Raw genomic sequence first — 24,184 nt, forward strand, 5'->3', positions numbered from 1 at the left:
AAAATAGGACTTTTTTAAATTTTTGTGATGTAAAGTTTCTGAAATTAAAACTTGACTCATTCCCTGACTAAATAGTGGGGTTCCCATGTACCTCCTACCCCACCCCTCTGATGCAGTCTCCTGTGTGTAAGTCCTTTCCTGTAGACAAACAGAGACAACTTGTTCTTCATCTCAAGGTGACCCTCCTAAATGGCCCTTGCTGCCAAATTGGAGCTGATAGCTCTACATAAGAGGGTGTCAAACCAAATTTGATATCGTAATGAGTTCCTATCCAATCTCTGTTGTACTACAAAACTAAGAAAATGATAGCTGGAGGGAGTCCTCTTCCTGTGTCCTGAAAAATCACACTGAATGCTGACACCTGCAGCCATCCTGGAAAACTGAGGTGAGCTGGAGTGGTAAGACAAATGCTGCTGTTTTAGGGTTTCATCCTACTTTAACCTTCAGTGCTGTACTAGAGAGAAAAGATGGGTTCTTTATGGATTCTCTGAACAGCTTCTCTGTGTGTTGAACCCTTGACATACTTCAGGCTAGTGTACAGTTGACAAAGAAATTAAGGCTCCCTGACTATTACTCTGAGGCTATGAATTGACACCTTAGCCTCTTTTTGTTACTTACTCATAATTTTTTATTAGTTTCTGATGGCGTGACCAGAATTACATTGCAACTAATTACAAATGTCTTAGGCTGTGCACACTCCCACCAGGGCCCCTTTGTGTTATATGCTGTGCAACTGCATAGGATAATACAGTCCCTTATTAAGATGAGTATCCGAGGGGTAGTTGTGTTAGTCTGGATCTGTAAAAAGCAACATTGCCTCTGCCTCTGGAAATTTCCACCACATGCATCTGACGAAGTGGATATTCACCCACGAAAGCTCATGCTCCAATACTTCTGTTAGTCTATAAGGTGCCACAGGACTCTTTGTCACTTATTAAGATGAGTTTGTCATCTGTATTCAGAACCCCTACAGTAATATTACTCAATAAAGAGAACCTAAGGAGAAAACTGTCCAGGTAAAAAGAGCTTCCAAAGGTTTTAGGCAGTAGTGACATAAATACCCTTTTCTTAGTATTAGCTATGATATACATAAGGAGGCTTTCAGCACTGCATCCAGTAGGACACACTAGCACTGCCTGTGGGAAGACAAAAGACGGATAAACTAAGGTCCTTTAGGAGAATCAACATGTTGCAGGCAGTAGCAAATGAACTTTGCTAAACAGCAGGAAAGACACTTACTTTGGAATATCCAAACTTTTTACTGAGGGGGCAAACCAATGTTGCCAAGAGAATAATTGCTTCCCTGCAGTGATGCCCCTAACTGATTCTTCAAGACCAGTTATAAGTCTTAGAAGTTACTGCTTGGAATTGACAGTACATTAGTCCCAAACAGTCCTGAGTGGAATAACCACCAGCTAAAGAAAAATTGGTCCTTTTTATAACAATAATGGATATTTGGTCCTCTATGTACAAGCATTGGTGGGTACCTTAAATATAAATGATTAATTTACAATATTAGCAACTAAAGCACTATGTCCAAGGTAAGTCTGAAGCAGGAGGAGGAGGGAGGAAACCATCCTCCACACTTCCTCCAGTCACAGAACACAATTTCCCTAAGAGAAAAGAAAATATTAAAATAATGAAATTAAGAGATGTAAGTGTGTACTGGCATTTGAAGGATGTAAAGATACTCTTGTGGTTAAGGCAAAAGATAGAGTAAAAAAAATTGTGTTCTAGTCTCTGCCACAGACATGCTCAGGGCTCAATCCCATTGAAGTCTATAGGAATGCCATTTACTTTAATGAGTGCAGGATCAGACCTTAAGTGCCTCTGTTTCCTCACCAGTAAATTGAGAATAATACTCAACTCACAGAGGTTTTGTGAGGCTAAATTAATGTTTGTAAATGCTTTGAGATTCTTGGATGAATGAGGCTAGAGAAGGGCAAAGCATTATTAAACACTAAGAAGGGAGGGGAATTGTTTAGGATTATCCACAATAGTATAACTAGGAGTAATAAGAATAAGAGCATGTCTTCACTAGCAGTGTTAAAGCGCTGGCCTCCCAGTGCTCTAAAAATAACCACCCCCATGAGGGGAATAGCTACGGTGCTGGGAGCACGGCTCCACTGCTTGCATCCGAAGAAGTGGGTATTCACCCACGAAAGCTCATGCTGCAAAACATCTGTTAGTCTATAAGGTGCCACAGGATTCTTTGCTGCTTCTACAGAACCAGACTAACACGGCTACCCCTCTGATAAGTACCCTCAGTCTAAGTTTAAAAAAAAGAAAAACGAATGAAGAAATTTGTCTTGCACCATGTCCTCTATTATTGAGCAAAGGAAATATATAGGTATCAGGAATAAATTTCCAAACAAGGAAGTCTTAATATTGATCTTGTCATTTAAAAGTAGACAGGATAGAGTACTCGAGAATTTAAAAGGTCAAGTCAAGTTCAGCAATTATTTATAATATACCACACATACTTTTTTTGATATTCTTATATATATAAATATATATACATGCAACACAGGTCAAATCAATGGGGTAAGAATTTAAGACAAATCCTTTATATGTTTCACTAATTTTTGTTGCACTAATTATTTTTTTTTTTTTTTTATTTTAAAAATAAAAAAATGTGAGTAGTGTGTGAAAAATCCTTGTCCTTGAAAAATCCTTGTAAATTAGATATTACCATCTGCATCACAACACAAACATGCTGCTATGTAATACAACAACAAAATACAAACAACATAATAATATGTTCACTGAAAGATGATGCAAGGTGATCTTTTCAGCATAAAAGTAGGACAGGTACATCATAGTAATAGAGAAAATTGTTTTACTTTTTCATTAGAACCAATTCCAGGAGGGCATTTGTGGAACAGTTCGGCTTTTTCTGGTCCTCAAAGTCTGAAATGGTATCTTGTGGTGATAGCATTGAGGGATAAGGTAAGCATCCTGGATTTGATTCAATTCCTGTTCTAGTTTTAGCCCACTTTGCTTATGTAGGAGAAATAGTCCCAGATTATGTGTGAACTAACTGTTTGACAGTCCCTGCTAGAAACATCAGTTATGTACTAACAGTGCAGTAGCTATAAATCACAGAGAAATGTCGTGACCTACACTGGACAAGGCTGCTTTCTAATTCAAAGGCCACTGCTAATTAATCCTTCCCATAAACTGAAGGGGAGAATACTGTATCAGAGCTAGGTCATCCTGAGCTAAAGAAGAACAAAATTTCCCATAGGATCAAAAATTATTTTACTAATGTAAACTAATAAAGAAATTCTTTCACCTGCCATTTGTGAAACACAGTAGGTGTTTAACTGTGCACAACACCATATAACAGGAAGGACAAAGAAGCGCAGCTGTCAACTGCAGTGCAAATTTAAGGAGGTGGAATGTAAGCATTAGTGATGAAATTTGGCAAAGACACCACAGATAACACCAAGTCTTGGAAAAAGTGCCATAGAATTTTGAATGGCAACAAATAATCAGGGCTTCAAATTTACATTTCATTCAAAAGACAGCACCTTCAAACAGCACAGTGCCCCATAGAACCATGTTGGGGCAATGGAGCAGGGCTGCCTCAAAGGGAAGGAGATTACCTACTCAAACACCAATATCCCTTACTGTTACATATGTAATTGTTCCTTGACTCATCTAAGGGCCGATTTGCACTGGGAATATTTTTATCAATGTAGCTACACTGGTGCAAGCCCTTAGAGTTGATACACTTGTGTGGCTTAACCCAGTTTAAATCCAGGATAAACTGCACCACTGCAAGTCCCATATCACATTGGAGTAGCACATCTACACAGGGAGTTTGCCCTAGCACAGTTATGCTGATACAAATATACCCAGTATAGCTAAGTCCTAAATTTTCGAAGTCCAAGTACTCACCAGCCTGACACATATGAGTTTGCAAGATCTTCCCAGTGCCAGGTGATATTGCTGAACGCAGGAAACAAAGTAACAGAAATAAAATTACATGCCTGTTCAAAATAGTTTAATTTTTTTTTTACTTTTTGCACAGAGTCTCTTCTAATCTCCTCAAGTGACACCTTTTTATGGATTAAGTGCTTCGTTCAGGGTGAGATCCTCAGTTGGTATAAATCAGAGTAGCTCCTTTGACTTTGGTGGAGCTATGATGATTTATACTAGCCGGTCTGCCCCCCCATTTTTCTGCCCTAAATTACACCAGTGAAAGCTCATTGATTGTCATTGGTGACACTCAAATGAAAATAAGCACAGATTTGGACCAAAGTATCTGAAAGGAGTTTAACAATGAGACAGAGTGCCCAATCTGGCATGATCAGATCCTCTGGAGCCCAGAAAACATTTGCAAAATTTCTTTATTGACTGGTAATTATTTGGATAGCTTACCCTCTAAATTATACTTTATGGAAATGCATAATTAATTAGCACATAGTACTGACATTGTAGGCGGGCAAGTTAATCCCAGCATGCATTGCCTATGGAAAGGTGGTATTGTAGTTTAGGTTATTTCCTCAGGATACCTAGGAGGATAAATTCCAGACCCTGTGGTGGACATGCCAGTGGAATGAGTCAGATCACCTCAGAGAACACTAAGTATAGGGTGAGGATAGGTTGTTTGCTTGATTGTTTTTTAAATTTATTGTATAACATCCATTACATCCATTCAAATAAAAAAACCAACTGGAAAATAGCAAATTAATTTACAGTGTATTTTAAGCTATTTTATACTACAGTGTTTCTTCCAAACAAGAAATAAAAGCCCAAATGTATTCAGGAGAGGGAGAAAATGTCAGTTACATACTATCTTAAAATAGGAGTTCCAAGCCCTGAAATAAAACACTTCCATCTCTTCTGCAAATGACACAATCCCTAGTGAATTCCAGAGGGAGGGTCCAGTTTGGATTAGAAATAACCTCACTGATATCTTTGAAGTGCTTTTCCAGTCACAGACCCCTATTTTAGGGAAATGAAAGCTGTCATTGAGATGTCCTCACTTGTGTCTAGGCAGGGCTTACAGAGTTCTACATCAGCAGAGTATATTGAAACAGCACGAACTGGTGAAAGGTTGAGAGAAAGTAAAGACCAACCTCATCCATTAGCTCCTGATTTAGAGAAGACAACATCCAGCGCCTTCTTTTGGTGACAGGCAGAGATGCTGACAATAAACAGTGTCCTAAAATCACAGATAACCAGCCAGCAAGCCATGAGCTCAATTACATTTGTAAATCAGAAGACTGAGTTCCATGGCAGATGGATAACCCGAGTAGGGAGGCTAATCCAGTAACTATGACACATCAGTGGGTAAGAAAGTTTACAGGGACTTAAAGAAAGGGAGTGGGAAAATGTTACCCTTGTTTACAATGGATAAAGAAGGCTTTAAACCTTTTTTTGGTTTTAGTTTACTTTTTACCTTAGAAATATTAAGAATATCAAGTCTAGTTTCTCCTGTTTTCCTAGAAGTCTTACATGGAGAAGTGAAAAATATGGAGTAGGGGTGTGAATAGGAAGAATTTCATCCCTCATTCAGGTTGCACTTGCTTGATATTTGATGTCATAAACCTAGTCATTGTCCAGTCATCCATACTCTCTTCCAGGACAAGCACGGTCAATAACATTTGAATTACTAATGTAAATCCCAGACTTTTTTTTTAAAAAAAAAGGCTTTCATCTGCCTCAGGCTTATATATTTTACATTTTGGCCAAAATGGTCCAGTTCTGAGAATGAGGCTAGGGAAAAATATGTTTTGCCCAATCTTAAAAAAATTGAGACCTTTTTATAAAGCTCTAGCACCTCCTGTTTTGGAACAGGGACTTGAAATTTGGCACAGGGGGAGAGGTGACCTTTGCACCAGGGATGTGAAAAATCCATCCATATTTGGCCAATTTATAAAAGTCTATGAAAATTGCAGTTTATACACACTCAGTTAAGCTAGAGCTTAACATTAAAAATCTCCAGAGTCCATCTTTGCTGAGCATTTGCCAACCTCTCACAGCTCCCAGTGCTGACCAGACTGCTCATGTGTCATTCCCAGAGCAACAGAGGATGCTCTAGCCCTGGACTAACCGGCTCACAAGGAGTTTTGCTGTAGAGACTGCTTCTTCCTAGCTTTCCTTGGGTGGAGCGAGGCTAGGCACCAGAAATGAAAGCAGGGTCTCTCTCTCTCCTTTGACACTCCCCCACATCCCATTACTGGGACCCAGGCAGCATGGAAGAGTGAGCTATCTAGGGTGACCAGATGTCCCAATTTTATAGGGACAGTCCCGCTATTTGGGGCTTTTTCTTATATAGGTGCCTATTACTCCCCATTTCCTGTCCTGATCTTTCACACTTTCTGTCTGGTCACCTTAAAGCTATCTGATGTGAATCCAGAAGGAATGAGAACGGGGGGTGGGGTGGAGGAGGAAGAGGGAAAGGAGTAGATTGGTAGGACTGTAGTGAGACTGAGATTGGAGAGGTGGGGGAGAGAAACTGACTGGGATTTGTGCGGCGGGGGAACTGTGACTGATTGGGAAAAGAACACTGAGGTCAAATGAGGAACTGGACAAAAACTGGGACTCTCTGGCTAAGGAGACTAGGAACCAATGGAGTGGGGAGAACAGGGGCAGGGAAATGAAGTGAGATCTGACAAGGAGCTGGGATGTGCGGAGAGAAATGAGACTGGCTGGACAAAGAGACTGGGACAAGGAGACGGGGGGACAGATTGGATAAGGAGTCCAAGGAGGGAAACTTGGACTGGTAGCCAGTAGCAAGGTGGGGAGACACAAAACTGGAAAAGGAGTCAGGAGGGGAGAACTGTGACTGTCTAGTCAAGGAGACTGGCATAAGGAGTTCAGGTGGGATGCAGGGGCTGGAGTGCCTGAATGCCTGGAGAGTGAAGATTGGGACTAGATAGGCAAAGAGAATGGGAATGGGACTAGCAATCAGGGATGGGGGAAGAGACAGAACTGGGACAGGTTGGAGGGGATGGGGCAGAAGGGAAAATGGGTAAGAGTCTGTGCCCACTAGAGCACACTCCTCTTGAGAGCCTGGAATGGAACCCACAATTCCTGAATTATGTGAAAAATTCACTGGCAAAGGGTGCATTTCATCTATCTCTAGTGAAGATCTATATCAGTTCTTCATTAGATCACGTGACAAAGGTCTGTGTGATGGATCTAAAGGTTCCAATCCTGCTGATGAACCATGTGGTTCAGTATAATACCACATGATGACATTTGTTTTTTCAGTTTGCTTTTTTTAAACACCTAGGAAATTAAATGCATAAAACTATTTAAAAATCATTATTAAGGTTGGAAGAGCCCCCCCTTGAGAATTTATGGTGTAGTCTTTATTTACATCACAGGCCTCATTCAGTCCACAAGACAGATGTTCAATTAATGAGTGGCTTTTAAATGTTTTGTTTTATTGGCATTGTTCAATGTGTTATTTATTGCATACTCTTCAAGTCCCGCTCTGAAGACAGAATTATTAATTTCTTCATGGGCTTTTCTATAGGATCTGAGTGCTTCCGCACAAGCATTAATTACATTAATGAATCTTTATAAAACCCTGTGAGATGGGGGTAGTGGTACTTAACCCTATTTTACAGACGAGGAGCTGAGAGAGAAAGTTTAAAGTCAAAAGGGATCCACTAATTTTGGATGCCCGATTTGAGAGGCCTAGGACATGATTTTTAAGCGTATTTAGCATTAATAGCACTTAATATATTCAAGCACAACTCTGATCGACTTCACTTGCAGCTGTGAATTCTTAGTACTTCAGCAAATCAGGCCAAAGTGTTTCAAGTTGGGCACTCAAAAAATGAACACAGTTAGCAACCACTTCTTTGGTTTAAGTGATTTGCCCTGTATCACATAGCAGCTCTGTGGCAAAGGCAGGAATAGAGTTCAGTACTCCAAGGCAAGATTCAGTTGCCTTAATCATTAATCCTTCCTTTCTCATCCTGCAACCCTGTCTCATTTGATACATACAATCCATACAAAATGAGACCGGGGTGCTACACGCAACAACAGCCTCCTTTAGTACACAATCCTCAGAGCAGGTCTATCCTATGCATTGAATACGGTGGAGGTCCTCTGGGGGAAAAAAATAGTATGTGATCATGTGATTGTCTTTAATCATAATACATACATACATACAAGGGGGGCTGAATGCTGAAAATCATGTCCCAGCTAAGGGCAAATCCTATCACAGAGTAGAAGGGAATGGAATCTACAATTCTGAATACTTTACTTTAACCAGAAGACCATTCTTTCTCTTCTCACTGTTGCCAACAGGAATTTATTTTTCACACAGTCCTCAATGAGGCATGGAAAGCCACAAAAACACAAAGGAGGCACATTTTGCTACATTATTAGAGTGACAGCAGAGCAGTAATATGAATTACTGTATCTACGTTTTCAAGGAGCTCACCATGACATTGTACACCGCGTTTCCTAGTGGCACAGATGGCTCTGAATAGGGTGTCTCCAAATATGCATTATTTACATAAACCACAAATGTGCATTCTGTTTACAGTAGATTCACACTTGCCTCTCTAATTTGCACCATCCTTGGGGCTTGTCTGGATGGGCAGATAGATTTATACCCCAGGCTTCTTCACACTATCTTGCCATGCCCTAACTGCCTGTGTGGACCATGCTGCCCTGCATTGAAAGTGCTCTAGTGCACTTTGATCTACACTGCTTTGAAACAGGAGTAGATCAAAGTCCACTAGAGAACTTTCAGTGCAGGATAGCAGGGTTCATGGACAGATAGTACAGGGCATGCTAGTGCAAGGTAGAATTACACCACAAGATGCCAGGCACTCACTGACTGTCCAGATAAGCCTTCATTCAGTTCCTTTTCCCTTTCTTCCCTAGAGTGAAAAAACGGTTACCAACCTTTCTGTAACCGTTGTTCTTCCAGATGTGTTGCAAATGGCCATTCCCTTGTAGGTGTCTGTGCACCCCAAACACAATTCCTGGAAAATTTTCCCTTAGCAGTATCTGTTGGGTTGGCTGCAGTGCCCTCTGGCATGGCACACTCATAGCACCGGTATAAAGGCCGGCCAGCCGACCCTCCCCTCCCTTAGTTCCTTCTTACCTCCCATGACAGTTGCTGGAATCTTTGGTTGCTTAGGCAATCATGTCTCAGTGATTTTTCTACCTAGAGTTGTTGTAAATAGTTTATAATTAAGTGAAATAGCTTAGACAGTGGGACAACCCCGCTCTATAGGCGTGGCTGTCCTTGGCCCTGGTACTGAGGCATGTCCCGGTGGCCGGGATTCAAGTCTTGCTCCACATGCAACAGGTCCATGCCATTGAGCAACCTGCACTCACGCTCTCTCAAGTGCCACGGGGAAGCTCACAGGAAGGACCATTGCCAAATGTGCAAGGACTTCAAACCCAGAAGCACTAAGCTGCCTGACTGAAGTCCTACTTATGGAGGAAGCCCTAAGACTAGCTTTGGAGCTGCACTCAGAGTCAGCACCAAGTACTTCAGCCTCAGTGCAGAGTGCACCATCATCTTTTAGAGCAGACAGGCCTTGTTAATCTTTGCAGCACTGCAAACATCTTGAGAAGAGCTGGCCCCCAGTGCCGAATGACAGAGGGCAGTCGGGCTGCTCCTCTCATAGACTTTAAGGTCAGAAGGGACCATTATGATCATCTAGTCTGACCTCCTGCACAATGCAGGCCACAGAATCGCCCCCAGCTCTGCACCATCAGGTGCCTATGGTGTTGATACAGCAGCACCCTGCGATGCCTCCCCAAGACTGGTGAAGCAAGCATTCAAAGAAGGAACTTTTCTTACTGCAGATGCTTGGTTTCATTTACTTGAGGGAAGCAATTATGCAAGAAACTTTGGTTGCCTTTGCTGTTGTATATACAGTTCTGTTTCTTGCTTTTTCTGTTGGGCTGATAGTTTTGTTTTAAAATATCTGATACTAGGATGAAACATCCCTGAGTCTTCAAGCATTGTCATGAATATAAGCAGAAGATAAACTTACAGACCATTAACACACTTAGTATGTTGCAGAGCTGGTTCTGCCAGTTCTAAGTTCAGATGTCACTTTAAGATGGCTAAAGGCTGGAGGGAGAGTCTTAAATCCTTAACTGCACCTAAAACTACTGAAATCCAATTAACTGTCACAGGAATCCTTCAAGGCGTTAGATGTGGTATCTTTCTGGTAGGAATAAAGTTCTTCTATGATTTAGGGCCTTCAGTGATTCTTCAACAACTTCTAGATCCCTAAATGAATAATTTTTAATCAGTAAAAATTGAATTTTCAGTGGGAGTTGTCTTTGTTTCAGTGTGTGTACGTTTTAACATTGAAGCTAAGAGTCAGGTGGAGGGAGGTTTGTTTTTATTTTATTTTTTTATTTTTATTTTTTTGAAGTGGCTCAATAAAAAGCAGTCCCTTTTTCTTTCACTGTCACTTCCTTGTCTTCTTCAGAAGTTTTTATCTGGTTATTTGTATGTGCTTGGTAGAAAATGCACATGAACCCCTTGTGACATTGCACTCCATATGTTTTATGGAAATACGCTGATGAGTGTGAATATGATGTAACTGGAATAAGCTTTAGGGAAAAGGTCTTTTCTAAGGTATCATAACAAAGGTTATAACCTACTGAATATGTTCCTCCTATTTGTATGTATGTATCATTCTTGTATCTGAAGCTAGAAATATGAAGTATAACTCTGAGGTCCTATTGTAATTATACAAAGTACGGGCCATTAATGGTGGTTTAGAATCTTGATGGCTCTCACTGCCTAGGGCAATAAGTTGTAAATGTCTCGGTTTACCTACAAACCTTCCTATGTATGTGTGGGCCAGCCCAGGAAGAATGGAGGCTGGGGTCTCACAGGACATGTGATCATGTCACCTGATACTGGAATCCATCTTAAATCTGGTACTTTTCCATTTAGGAGGAGGGGTGAGGACCCAGAGAGACAGAATATTCCCACCTTGTGCCAAAGCTATAAAAGGGGGTAGAACAGAACAAGGGAGATGCAGTCATGAGAAAGCCCCCGTTTTCCACCTGAAATGACTGTTGGAACTATCAAGGACTGTATCGGGGAAAGGATTGGGCCCAGACTAGGAAGGAGTCTAGTCTGTGAAAGAAGCTTATTGGAGCAGCTCTAATGGTGAGATATTATCTGTAATCAGTTTCTTAATGTATTGGGCTTAGACTTGCATGTTTTTGCTTTATTTTGCTTGGTGACTTACTTTGTTCTGTCTGTTCTTACTTGAAACCACTTGAACCCTACTTTTTATACTTAATAAAATCACTTTTGTTTATTAATTAACCCAGATTAAGTGATTAATACCTAGGGGAGCAAACAGCAGTGCATATCTCTCTATCAGTGTTATAGAGGGTGGACAATTTATGAGTTTACCCTGTATAAGCTTTATACAGAGTAAAACGGATTTATTTGGGGTTGGATCCCATTGGGAGCTGGGTGTCTGGGTGCTGGAAATAGGAAACCTGCTGAGCAGTTTTTAGTTCAAGTCTGTAGCTTTGGGGGTGTGGACCAGACCTGGGTCTGTGTTGTAGCAGGCTAGCATGTCTGGCTCAACAAGGCAGGGTTTTGGAGTCCCAAGCTGGCAGGGAAGAGGTTCAGGTTCAGAGATAATGTCATCATGTCAAGTGACAGTCCTAAGGGGGTCTCTGTGACCGAACCTGTCACATCCCTCGTATAGTCATTGACTATTAAATGGAGTGAAAATCCCATATACTGCAATGGGGCTAAGAGATAACCCTTAAACTTGCTTTACAAACAAACATGAAGTTACCCTTTATAACTCAAAACACACACACGATGAAAATCTCTAGGAAATTTTAAAAAGTGGCAGCCTGTACAAAATATGAGAGCCCACACTCTTTCCAGGGAAAACTGCAAAGAATACAGCATACCACTGTCCCACACCTGTCACAGGCTCCCAGGTCTTAGTGTTTAAGGCCTTCGGATCTTTTAAGATGTGATCTTTAAGGAGCAATCCCTTATTCACAACCCACAGGCAACCAACAAGGTCCAGGACAAACCTTGTGAGGACCAGAGATCAAGGGATCTTGGCCAAGAACCACCACTTCTGAAAAACCAACTGGATGAGATAAAAAAACTAATCCCAAGCCTAAGTGTTTTCAGAGCATGCTTTGATAGTCATTTTGTAAAAGCCTTCCACAATAACAAAACAAGGAACAACAGAGAAGCAAAAAATGCAGTAAAGCAAAACAGGCAAATCTAGGAAAAGCAAACAACAGAGACAATTCTTTGGACAGTTCAATATGAATATTAATTAGATTGAAATACTTGAAGAGCAACTCTGTGTAGCTCATAAACTTGTCTATTTCACCAACTGAAGTTGCTCCAACAAAAGATATTATCTCAGCCACCTTGAAATACTTGGGACATTATGTGGCACAGGCTCCTCCTAGTGGTAAAAAGCTTGCATGAATATTTCTATAAAGAAAATAGATATCTCAGCCAGACTTAGTGGTATTACACTGTTTCTGATTTTAAATAACTTGCAGTAAGGCTTGAGCTGATTTCCAAGGGCATAAGAGGAAGGGGCCCCTACAAGCTTTGAGCTCTTATCACTGAGTAATCCTTAATCAAAAATTAAACAAAGTGGAAAAGGTGAGTGATATGTGCAATCTATAGTAACCTTTTTCCTGCTAAGAACTGTCTATATTTATCTCTTGTCTTGTGAGATTAACCAGCAGTAGAGACCTTCAAAAGAGGTGAAAATGACTGTAAAACTGCACTCACAAATCTGGTATGATCTAGAGACCACACTGAGAGAAGAATACTGTGTAATAGACATCCAAGCAGCAGCTCTGTATATCTCAATGATGGAAACATTGCTGAGGCATGTAGTGGAGGCTGCCTTACCCACAGCTGAACATGCTGTAATCCCCATAGTTGGCTGAACACCTGCCAAGTCACACTATTCGTGTGTGTGTATATATACATACATACAGTATTTGTGTGTGTGTGTGTGTGTGTGTATGTATGTGTATATACACACACACACGCACGCGCGAATACTGTGATTTGGCAGGTGTTCAGCCAACTATGGGGATTACAGCATATACACACACACACACAAATAAATAGTATGTTGAGCTGGACTGATGCCTGGTCTTAACCATATATGCAACAAAATCTAGATGTGAATGAAGGTTGGAGGAAAATAGAAGCAGATTAACGACTTTATTGAGCTTGAAACTAGAAACCACATTTGATAGGAGTTTGGGGTGAGAACACAAGACCACCTGTACACTGCATAAATAGATCATGCTCTGTACCGAGACATACAACAATCAGGCAGTGCAAGAGGGCATTAGGACTGACTCCATCAGATTCAAGCCAATTTCTTCAGCATACATGAGTTCAGTTCACTCCCTTAGTCAGCATTACTGCCTCCAGTTAGAAACCAAGTCAGATACTCTTTTCTGAAGAGTACTCCAGTTTTTATTTAATTAAATATTATTCAGGCCACCTTATTGGTTTGTTACTGATGGTCAACCTCCCAAGTATACGGTTCTTCAGAGGCAATGCCTGATATTAATAGCTCATGTATAAGCAACTTTTACATCTGTAATGCCTTTGCAGAACCATACTTATCCAGCCCTCCTTTTTAAAGACTTTGATTATTCAAAAGGAGCAGCGCAGGTTAGGTTACAGACCCTTTCAAGCCTCACTCCAAACTTCAGTTTCATGAAAGAACTATGTGCAGAATGGAATTTACAATCCCTGATTTCACCAGGAAAGATTGCCAATAAATATTCTCCCCTGCTCCTTCAATAGAACCCCAGCACTGCTCTGAAGGGAACAACTCTTCTAGGCTGAGGTAAATTCACTCTGTTTATTCAGTCCTGGGATATTTCACACTTAAATGGGGGATAATTAGCACTCAGAGGACCATTAAGATTACCATTGTACAAATCTTGCTCTGAAGGATTTATAATCTAAATTGGTGAAAAACAGACAAAAGGACAGGGAACAGAATACCATATAAATGCAAAGTGGTCAGGACAATAGGCTCACGGTTTGTTAATTTCTGCTTTTTTTTTTTTTTAATTAGGGAAGGATCAGACATAATCCTGTAAACCCTGATTTTATTTCTATGCCTAAAAGAACCCCTTGTCATGGCAATGAATGAAGAAAATGGGCTTTTAGTATTATTTCAGTGTTCACCATTAATATTCTTTAAAATCTTTCTTGGAGGAGACAAAAATGTCTTTGATTTTACACCATTATATTAAAAAAAACTTTAGAAGATAGTTACCATTAAAAAATAACTTGGAATGCTACATACATTTAACATTGTATCATGTTTGAGAACATAGTATTTCCACTATTTCAAGAATGGAATTTATTTTATATATGCATATTATGTATTATTTATATAGACAATTACATTTCAGAGTCAAATAGATCAATGGGAAGAAACACTGGAGGATAAAAGCCATCAGTGATTAAATGATGATAGTTTATTTTCACATTCAGACAGCTGTACAGTCTTCTATAAATAGATACGGTCCTAGAATATTTACATCATTTCTTCACCCTTTCCTCATGCATTCCACTCAAAATGGTAAATACCCTGACTAAGCCAAACAGGATTATTTCTGGGTGCAATTACTCAGAAGCCTATGTCAAATCAAATAGCACTCCAGCTTGTGTTAGAGCACTCCATCAGATATTTTACATTTAAGATTATTTTCTCTAGATCCTCTCTCCTTCCAGCATTTCAGGGGCGTTTCCCCCCCCCCCTCGGTAGAGTTCAGTACAGTTCATAAAGAACAGTGTTCAAACATCCATTCTCAGCCTACTTAAAATAAGGTGCGAGATGGATACTTTAACTGAGGGTGCTTCATTACACAGTATTTGCAAAACTCTGAGATATACATGTACAGTTTGACAGAAGCAGTAGTTAAAAAAACAAAATCTGGAACCAGCATTTACAGTACCATCATCACAAAAAGTTGAATCCCCACAATGCACTTTGCATAATCTTGTGGGTTTCTGCAAGTTTTCTACAGAACCAGTGTACGCAGACTCTAATAGAAGTGCTTTAGGGAGATTGTAGTGATAATCCCACGTTACACAAGTTTGCCATATGCTTCAGCCAACAGCACTCACTCTCTAAGTTTTTACCTCTCTTTACTTATTCCTACACACTTAGATTAACTGTTCTAGCTACCACAATATGCATATATTAATTAACTGCACTCCTGGGATGTTAGCAGAGTGGCTCTAATTTCCCATTTGAAAAACACACGTTACATGCATATCAGTTTGAAGGGGATTTCGTCAGGAAAGCCTCCAAGTTTCTCCCCTCCATGGTGCCTATCCATTATTAAAAGCAAGCAATCCTTCGCCCACCAGAGAAGTACTAATTCCATAGTTTTATACATTTAACATTCAATCTTAAAAGCACCATATCTAATTGTAGGCTATTTCGGAGGAGTTTACGGTCGCTAAATTGCTCATCTTTACTGAAAAGATTTGAAGGGCCATATGGCAAGAACTCCAAATTGGTGGATAAAGTGTGAAAACACAGAAGGAAAATAATACAAACTATCACAGTTAAACAACGACAGGTGATCCATGCAGGACCAAGCTGCTTCCTTTGTGCATATTTTTTTGAAGAAACCTGTGACACAGGCACCACTGGAAACAAAAACAACTGAACTCCAGATGCATTAGTCTTCTTGGAAATGGAATTCCAAAGGATTGCCCAGAGCAAGCCATCTTCAGTTATAGCTGGATGCTGATGCTCAGAACTGTCTGATAAGCACAGCTGGTGTAAAAACTCCAGTAAGAATGAATTCAGCAGGAGAATGAACAAGGAAGTTTTAATTTTTTGTAAGGGGAAGGACTTGCAGGATCATACATAAATAACCAAGTTCTAACTGGAGTCAGCAATGTGAGCTCCAGTAACAGCAACAGAAATGGGAGTATTACACACCAATGTGCCAGTGGGCAAGCATTTCCCAATATTGTGATCAGCTGGAAACTGGCCGAGGGGGTTTGCTTTTGTTTTCTACCTCTTTCCCACGAACAGCAGCCACATAAGAGAAGAGACACAACACGGAATAGCAGATCTCATGGGCCTAGAAAATGTTAAAAAAGGAGATAATGAGATTCTAGATAGTTACCACTTCACAAAAATACAATGACAGATTTGTATTTACTGTATATTCTCCCTCCTTCAAAGTCCTATTCAGAGTGCACCTTTCAGAACAGCATAGAGAGCTCTGGCTAGAGGAAAAAAAGCATGGGGGTGGGGGGAAGGTAATGGCACAAGCTACCTCACACTATCCTCATGATGAGGTGGAAAGGAAAGATCCAAGAGTTGTTAATTATACCAAATGAGAGAGGATTTCAGGGTTAGAACATCGGAAATCATACCATAGAAGAAGAGAACAACGGTCCATCTAGCTTTGTATCATGTCTTTAACAGGTGCCAATGCTAAGCTGTACAGCGCTGCAAGGACTCCTTTGGTGGTAAAGAAAGGGACTATCTAAAATTACTGTAACACATCTAATTGTCCAGTACTGTCCCTTGAATCACAGTGGTGGTGGTCTTTCTTCCTTACTCCCAGTTATGATCATTTTATGCCCAGAGACAGGGACTGCTAGCCCTTGTAATTTCATCCCAGCTAATATAACTGTAGATATTATTTTTCATATAAATGTCTAATACTGAGCTATTTGCTTCATTATTCTATGACAGAAAGCAGCATAGTTTAATTGTACATGGCGTTAAAAAGTATTTGCAATCATGCTTTAAATTATTCAGTTTGTTGCCATTTAATTCAAGAGCCATCTTTTGGCATTATGGGAGGCAGTATAAGCCAATGAAGGCTGGGGTGTGGAAGATCAGAGTTGTATTCCTAGCTTTGCCAGTGATCTGCTGGCTGACCCTGGGCAAGTTACTTCACCTTGCTGTGCCTCTGCTTCCCCTATCTGTAAAGTGGGGCTGATACTATCTTTGTAAAGCACTGAGTTCTATACATTTAAAAACTCTATATAAGAGCTAGGTGTTATGATGAAGGAGGTAAATTTGATTGTTCTTGTGCTATAGAATGTCATAAAATGGCTTACATAAACTAGCACACATTTTCATGTAACCTGATTTTTCCTTCCCACTGTACTCTCTTCTTTGTTCTGGAATCTACTACTCCTGGGTGAATTCTGTGCATGTACAGAATTTATGTCCCCTGCAGACTTCTATGCTTCCCCGCAGAAAAATGACTTTCTGACAGGGAAGCAAAGGGAAGCCACAAGAGCAGTCATGCTACCTTCCCCAGCAGTGTGTTTCGGTGCCCAGGGCAGCCGGCAGAGAGGTAAATCACTGTGGGGCAGGACTGGGGACTAGGCGCAGCTGCTAGTCCTGACTGGGCTGGGGAGGATGGGATGACTTCTTCCCCTACACCGCATCCAGGACCGGGTCAGACCCACCCTCAGATTTTTCCCCCAGCTGCAGGAAGCTCTGAAAATTCCCTCCCCCCACTTCCTGCACCTCAGCTGCAGGGGGAGGGATCCCTGTGCAGGGAGCTGCTCCTCCATCTGCTCAAGCCCCATGCATCCAGACCCCCCTCCCCGCCTCACCTCCCCACACTCAGAACCCCCTCATGATGAGCCCCACTTCCACTGCACCTGGACCACCCCAACAAGCTACCTGCACCCGGATCCTCACCCCACTGAGCCCCAACCAGCTGCACCTGGATCCCCACTCCCCCAGCATCTGGACCCACCCACTAAGCCCTCCACACCCAGACTTACCTGCCAAGCTCTATCCCCCACACACCCACCCCTGCTAAGCCCCAACCATCTGGACCCCCCTTCAGAGCCCCATTACTGTTGCACCCAGAATACCCAACAAGCCCCTGTGCATCCAGATCTCTCCCCGCACCCAGATCTCCCACTGAGCTGCCTGCACCCAGATTGCCCCACACAGAACCAAATCAACCCACATCTAGATCCCCACATATTAAGCTCCTCCACACTTGGATCCTGCCTTGCTGAGCCTGCCTTTGCACACCTGGCATGGAGGGGCAGTGCACTGAGATGTTTCTGGCACAGGTCCGGTCCTTGTACTGTGTCAGGGTTGAGTGCTGAGTGGACTCACCACTGAGTCCGTGTGCCAGAGGGGAGCTGCACAGTGATCTCCCACCTATGCAGCCAGTGGCCTGTGCTCCCCAGTGTCATGGTGAAGCCTCCAAATTTATTTGACAAATAAAATTTAAAGAATTTTACAGAATTTTAAACTATCATGTGCAGAATTTTTAATTTTTTACACTATGTCCACTGGATCCCCCTTGTCCACATGTCTGTTGACACCCTCAAAGAATTCTAGTAGATTGGCGAGGCATGATTTCCCTTTACAAAAAACATGTTGACTCTTCCCCAACAAATGATGTTCATCTATGTATCTGACAGTTTTGTTCTTTACTATAGTCTCAACCAGTTTGCCTGATACTGAAGTCAGGCATATTGGCCTGTAATTGCTGGGATCACCTCGGGAGCCCTTTTAAAAATTTGGCATCACATTAGCTATCCTCCAGTCATTTGATGCAGAAGGTGATTTAAATGATAGGTTATAAATTACAGTTAGTAGTTCTGCAATTTCACATCTGAGTTTCTTCAGAACTCTTGGGTGAATACTGTCTAATCCAGGTGACTTATTACTGTTTAGTTTATCAATTTGTTCCAAAATCTCCTCTAATGATGCCTCAATCTGAGACAGTTTCTCAGATTTGTCACCTAAAAAGAATGGCTCAGGTTTGGAAATCTCCCTCACATCCTCAGCCATGAAGACTGATTGAAAGAATTCATTTAGTTTCTCTGCAATGGCCTTATCCTTGAGTGCTCCTTTAGCATCTTGATCGTCCAGTGGCCCCACTGGTTGTTTAGCAGGCTTCCTGCTTCTGATGTACTTAAAAAAAAATTTTGCTATTACTTTTTGAGACTTTGGCTAACTGTTCTTCAAATTCTTTTTGGGCCTTCCTAATTATATTTTTACACTTCATTTGCCAGAGTTTATGCTCCTTTCTATTTTCCTCACTAGGATTTAACTTCCACTTTTTAAAAGATGCCTTTGTGTCTCTCACTGCTTCTTTTACTTTATTGTTTAGCCACGGCAGCACATTTTTGGTTCTCTGAACTATGTTTTTTAATACATTTAAGTTGAGCCTCTATTATGGTGTCTTTAAAAAGATTCCATGCAGCTTGCAGGGATTTCATTTTTGGCACTGTACCTTTTAATTTCTGTTTATCTAACTTCCTCAAGTTAGTTCTGATGACAATCCTTGACTTCTGTTTCCCACTTACAAGCACACACAGGGCTTACTATCAAATATATTATGTAATTAAAGGGCAAGTACAATTTTTAACTATCTTGTGTTCAACAATTAAGAATAAAAAAACCGGATATAATGGAACTGCTCAATAACCCATCTATCTAGTATCTTGTCTGACAGAGATCAATACTTTTCAGACAGGAGTCAATACCTGTTGGAGGGTATAAAATCCCTTTCATGTACCTCACTGCTCAGTATTATACCAAAAGGAGAGAATTCTTCATGAACTCAGCTATTGATCAATTTATGCTCAAAAGTTAGACCCACCTTTCATCTTTTTGTGGATTAGGCACTTTGGTCTGCAGAGTCATCAATTCAACACTTAACAGCACAAATATGATCAATTAAAAAAAATCCACTAACCAACCTCTCTCTAAAATGGACCCTTCTATGCTGTCTCAGGATCTCCCTTAATCTTATAGAAATAGGAAGCACCAAGATACAGCCCCTTTGTACAAGAGCTAGAACAAAAGAGAAGGTTGTGTTTCACTGTAGCTCTAAGGCTGCATAATCCTGCGATCCCAGTTTCTATTGTCTTCACTCAAATTTTCCACTAACACTCTTCCACAGAACCTCCATTTGGAGGAACAGTCTGAACCACATCCCATATGGCATTAGGTCAGTGAACTGCAGAACAGAAGAGTGGTCTCAGATACCAGAGTGATGGGCATCATATGAGAACTTAAAAATATACCCTCTAAAAGAGCTAGAAGGCAAGACAGTTCACTCACCATTGGCGTCTTGTACTTGTGGCTCACCACTTCTTTAGTTTCAGGAACTAAAACCGGACGGGTAAGAGACAAAACAAAAAGTTCAAAAAACGAGAGGAAAAAGTAAAGAAATAGCACAATGTTCCCAAAGGAAAGGGGGAGGGGTGCACACAGACAGCAGGTGCAGGAACAAGGCACCTCACTACTCCTCACTTTTAGATACTATTCTTTCCCTACATTTATACTATCGTGATCTTTTGACTAGACCAGCAATGACACATTATGTAACTCAAGATGGCATAAAACATTTCTTTGGCTCCTTGATTGAGGAAAAAGAATAGTAGTTGTTTGATGTATCTCAGACTCATCATTGGCTTTGCTGGTGCTATTAATTCCTGTTAGCAGAACACATGGTAAAATCTGTTTATCAGCACAACCATATAGTGTAAACCAACATCTCTTTTAAAGCCACTTTGCTACTTTAAATGCTCGCTCCCCAGTGTACCCTCTAGAAAACTGAATTTTCCCTGTGCTACGTGGTCGTTTGTATAAGAATGACTGGATACTTCTGCCCAGGATTCAGTTAAACCCGTAAAAGAATGGGGATTAGACTGTGGAGAAAACAATCTTCTAGAATGGAAGACTATTTCTCCTCCAGGCCAGCTGTATCTTGGAGACTGTTCATTGAACTTATTTCATTAAGTCTAACACCTGTACTCTGGAGTTTACCTGGAGACCTCAAGACTCAAAACTACCAAGATACAAGATTTCAGTTACACATGGCCCTCAAAATATCAGGCTTGATTTGACTTCTAGGTGTATTAAAGGAAACACCAGCAAGAGTTGCTGTAGATGACACAGATGCAATCTGTTACCAGGAAAGCTCAGCCTTTGCTCCCTTGAACTGTCCCTAACAAATAAAGGAGGAGGAATGTAGCACAGAATAGCAAAGGAAAATTTTACCCTCTGCTCTCATTACCCCAAAGTGCCCCATGCTGAAAGCTGCAACCCTCCCATTAGTGTGTTCCACCTGCACTGTGCTTCTGTCCCACTCTTCTGAGTCTGTGTGAATGATGCTGTGCACAAATCTCATGGAAAGACAATATAGGGAACAAACAGAGCACAAGGAGTATAATGATGCACTACGAACATAAAAAAGGCAAATTTAGATTTTTAAAACTAAAGGAACAACAAGACAATTTTATTTTGAATCCTTTCCTTTCAAAGTGGCTGAAACCTGCCTTGGAATTTCTGTACGACAACAAAAATCTTAAAGGAAACATTATAAATTACTCAAAACCAGACCAAATAAGTACCAGTTTAATAGAGGAAGGTGGGGAAGGAGGAGTGAATATCTTATAAAGCATAGCACCTAGTGACAGAAAGACAGTAACAGGCAAAATATATAAACATGAGCTCAACATGAAGAGCTGGGGGGGAAAATGGACACCAAAACCTAGCCATGCAGATGTCACCTGTGATTATGACATGACACAACAAAAGGTAATATGTAAAGAGGGCTCATACTCTAGTGAGTCAAAACTAGGCAGTGCAGACTGGTTCAAAGAGAAGGGACTCTAATAAAAATCAATGCCTATGATTTGATCTTAGTGTATCACAGTATCAACATCCTTGGAAAGACCCATGAAAAATGCAGCCTTTGTTTATAAAATAAATATTTGCCTTTGAAATTCTCCATTTTCTTGGACAGAGGCAGCTACATCAGAGGCTGAAAACTAAAGTGCACACCCAGGCTGCACTGCCCATGACACCAGTGGCTAGAGCTGGGAAGAGAATGCGGTGCACATCCAAGCTGCCTTACCCGTTGGCACCAGATGTTCCAAATTAACTCCATGTCACCAGGGGATAAAGGGGGAGTGAGGCGGTGGACAGCCAAATGGGATAGGATTACACAGATGTACAAATCTTATTTCTCACTGGATAACACACAATTGTTCATATACTCTTCAAAAGCAGGAAGAGGAAGCTGGAAGGAGCTGGTGGCATGAGGGAAGGAGAGGAGGAAAGCTGTAATGTCCCTGATCCCCAAATACACAGCAGGGAGAGGACCTAGGGAAGAAACCACCTCCTTTCACACTCACTAAAGTCACCCTCTCATCAAATGAATGACTCCCTCGTAGCCCTCCAGTGGGAAAAATACTCCTGAGAGGGTAGGGTTAGAAAGGAGAAAAGAGAAAAGCTTTGGGTTTACACCCTCAGAGCTCAAAGTGCTAGCACTGTAGAGTATATAAATCATACTAATTTTTTTTTCTAACAATAAAATTGACTCAATACTGTTAAACTAAAAAGATGAAGGGGATAAATTACTGAGCACCATCCTGCAGCCTCTGGCCCTGTGAATGAGAATATATGGCACTAGCAGAGAACTATTTCAGGGGACATCACTTTACCTGCTGGAGAATGAAGGTTTTCATAGCAGCGGCGATGAAGGGGCCACGAGAAAGTAAAGCACAAATACAGAGCAGTAACTCAAAGTCCAGAGGTAAGAGCCCTACACTTCTTCACTTCCTTTAAATCTTTGTTCCCGTTTGTGGACAACAATCCGTGGCTCTCACTTGGGCCCTGGTCTGAAATCACATCTCCAACATCCACCTTGCCATGTTAACCTGGTGTTTTACAAATGGCCTTTAATTTCCTACTGTCTTGTGATATTCAACTTCTTCCACTCCCACTAAAAAGACCATGCTTGGAAACCACTAAAACCTCAAAAATAATTAAAGTTAACTAAATTTCCTGGTAATGAAATCAGGCTGACTGGACTAGAATTTCCAGGATCATTCCTCATGCCCTTCGTTAAAGTACAACCATGGCTACATCTCCAGTCCTCAAGCACAGAAGCTGATTTTAAGATTTAGAGTTTTGTTAGCAGCTCATTCACTTAATTTTTAAGTTCCTTCAGAACTCTTGGCTGAATATTACCATTTTATCCTAGTGATTTACTGTCATTTCTCTTTTGAGCATAGAGTCTAATAGTTTCTCATCTTCATTATCTTTAAAAGTGTAGCTCTAGGGGAAATATCTTTCTGTTGATCTCTGTACAAGAAAGCAGGTTAGATTCTCTGCAGTATCTACTTCCTTTCATTTTCTCCTTGGTAATCTGGTGGACCACTAACTCCACTGCAGACTTCTTCTGACATATTTAAAGAATTGCCTGTTATTTGGACTATGAGTTTTTGACTATTTTATCTTACAACTCCATTTTAATTTCCTCCTTTCATTTTACAGGCCATAGATTATGTCCCTTTCTATTAGTTTAATTTGAACTAAAGGATAGCATTCTAACCTCTTGAGCCTTGCCTTTAAACCACAGCATATTTTCTTGCCTTTCTGCTTCCTACTTTGTTCAGGGGTAGGAATGCCTTCTGTGATTTATCAAGTTGCTTAAATAGCTTCTAGGCTGATTCCAAGGATTTAATTTCTTAATTTTTGTCTTCAGTTTCTTTCTAACTTGCTTCCTGATTTTTTACTTTAAAGCTGCCCTTCCTAAAGTTGAGTGTCACAATACTGACCTTCACTACAATCCTTCCCACAATGCACTTGAAATTGATTTATGGTATGGTCATTATTACTTAGTGGCTAAAACTATAGTTACTTTTTGAACCAACTTCTCTGTATTATTTTGTATTAAGTCAAATGTTGCCTCTTCTTGTGCATGCTCCAGAAATAGCTATTTGAAGAAGCAACTGTGTCTCAGACTGTCCCTCCAATGATGGCCAACTGTGACATTTGACCAGCTAAATATCTGGGTAGTGGAAGTTCCCATTATGGTTTTAGCAGATTTTATTGGCTCTGATCTCTCAACTTTGTGCACTTATTATCACTACTATTTTGCAACCCTAAGTGTTTGCTAACAGCTATGCTATAATAAACTTATTGCCTATTTGGGGTAAATATGGTACACGAGGAATAGGCAACCACACAGCATGGAAATCTTCACCTTCAAGCCAGCACTTACCAGGAGTATCTGTAAACTATCCCAAACTTTTCCATATGTTGCATTCATTGTTCTGAGATTTGTGTGTGTGACAAGATAGTTTCAGAAAAGGTAAAGGGGAAAATACTGTTCATGAAGTGATACACCAAGTCTCTTAGCC

At 40.8% G+C, this 24,184-nt stretch overlaps 1 protein-coding gene and 1 long non-coding RNA gene across 25 annotated transcripts in view; one reads left to right on the forward strand and one right to left on the reverse strand.

Annotated features, from left to right (window-relative positions):
- Positions 1 to 286: 286 nt before the first annotated feature.
- LOC120403674 overlaps positions 287 to 24,184 on the forward strand; it is a 77,252-nt gene continuing 53,354 nt past the window's right edge. The window contains exons 1-3 of one of the 3 annotated variants that reach the window (XR_005597656.1): positions 287 to 385; positions 2,855 to 2,949; positions 10,910 to 11,128. This is a non-coding gene — a long non-coding RNA (uncharacterized LOC120403674). Of the gene's footprint in view, positions 386 to 2,854; positions 2,950 to 5,004; positions 5,386 to 10,909; positions 11,243 to 24,184 lie in introns of those variants that run through there. The other 2 variants (XR_005597655.1, XR_005597654.1) reach the window with 2 other exon arrangements.
- Positions 14,460 to 24,184, reverse strand: part of MADD (MAP kinase activating death domain) — a 117,532-nt gene continuing 107,807 nt past the window's right edge. For 20 of the 22 annotated variants that reach the window (XM_039535108.1, XM_039535103.1, XM_039535106.1 and 17 more), the window contains 2 exons: positions 20,091 to 20,137; positions 16,000 to 16,107 (listed from right to left, as the gene is read on the reverse strand). In XM_039535108.1, coding sequence (XP_039391042.1) covers positions 16,000 to 16,107; positions 20,091 to 20,137 — 155 coding nt within the window. Of the gene's footprint in view, positions 16,108 to 20,090; positions 20,138 to 24,184 lie in introns of all 22 variants that reach the window. The other 2 variants (XM_039535112.1, XM_039535104.1) reach the window with 1 other exon arrangement.

The sequence above is a fragment of the Mauremys reevesii genome, linkage group 4 (genome assembly GCF_016161935.1).
Source record: "Mauremys reevesii isolate NIE-2019 linkage group 4, ASM1616193v1, whole genome shotgun sequence".
NCBI classification, from domain to species: domain Eukaryota; kingdom Metazoa; phylum Chordata; order Testudines; family Geoemydidae; genus Mauremys; species Mauremys reevesii.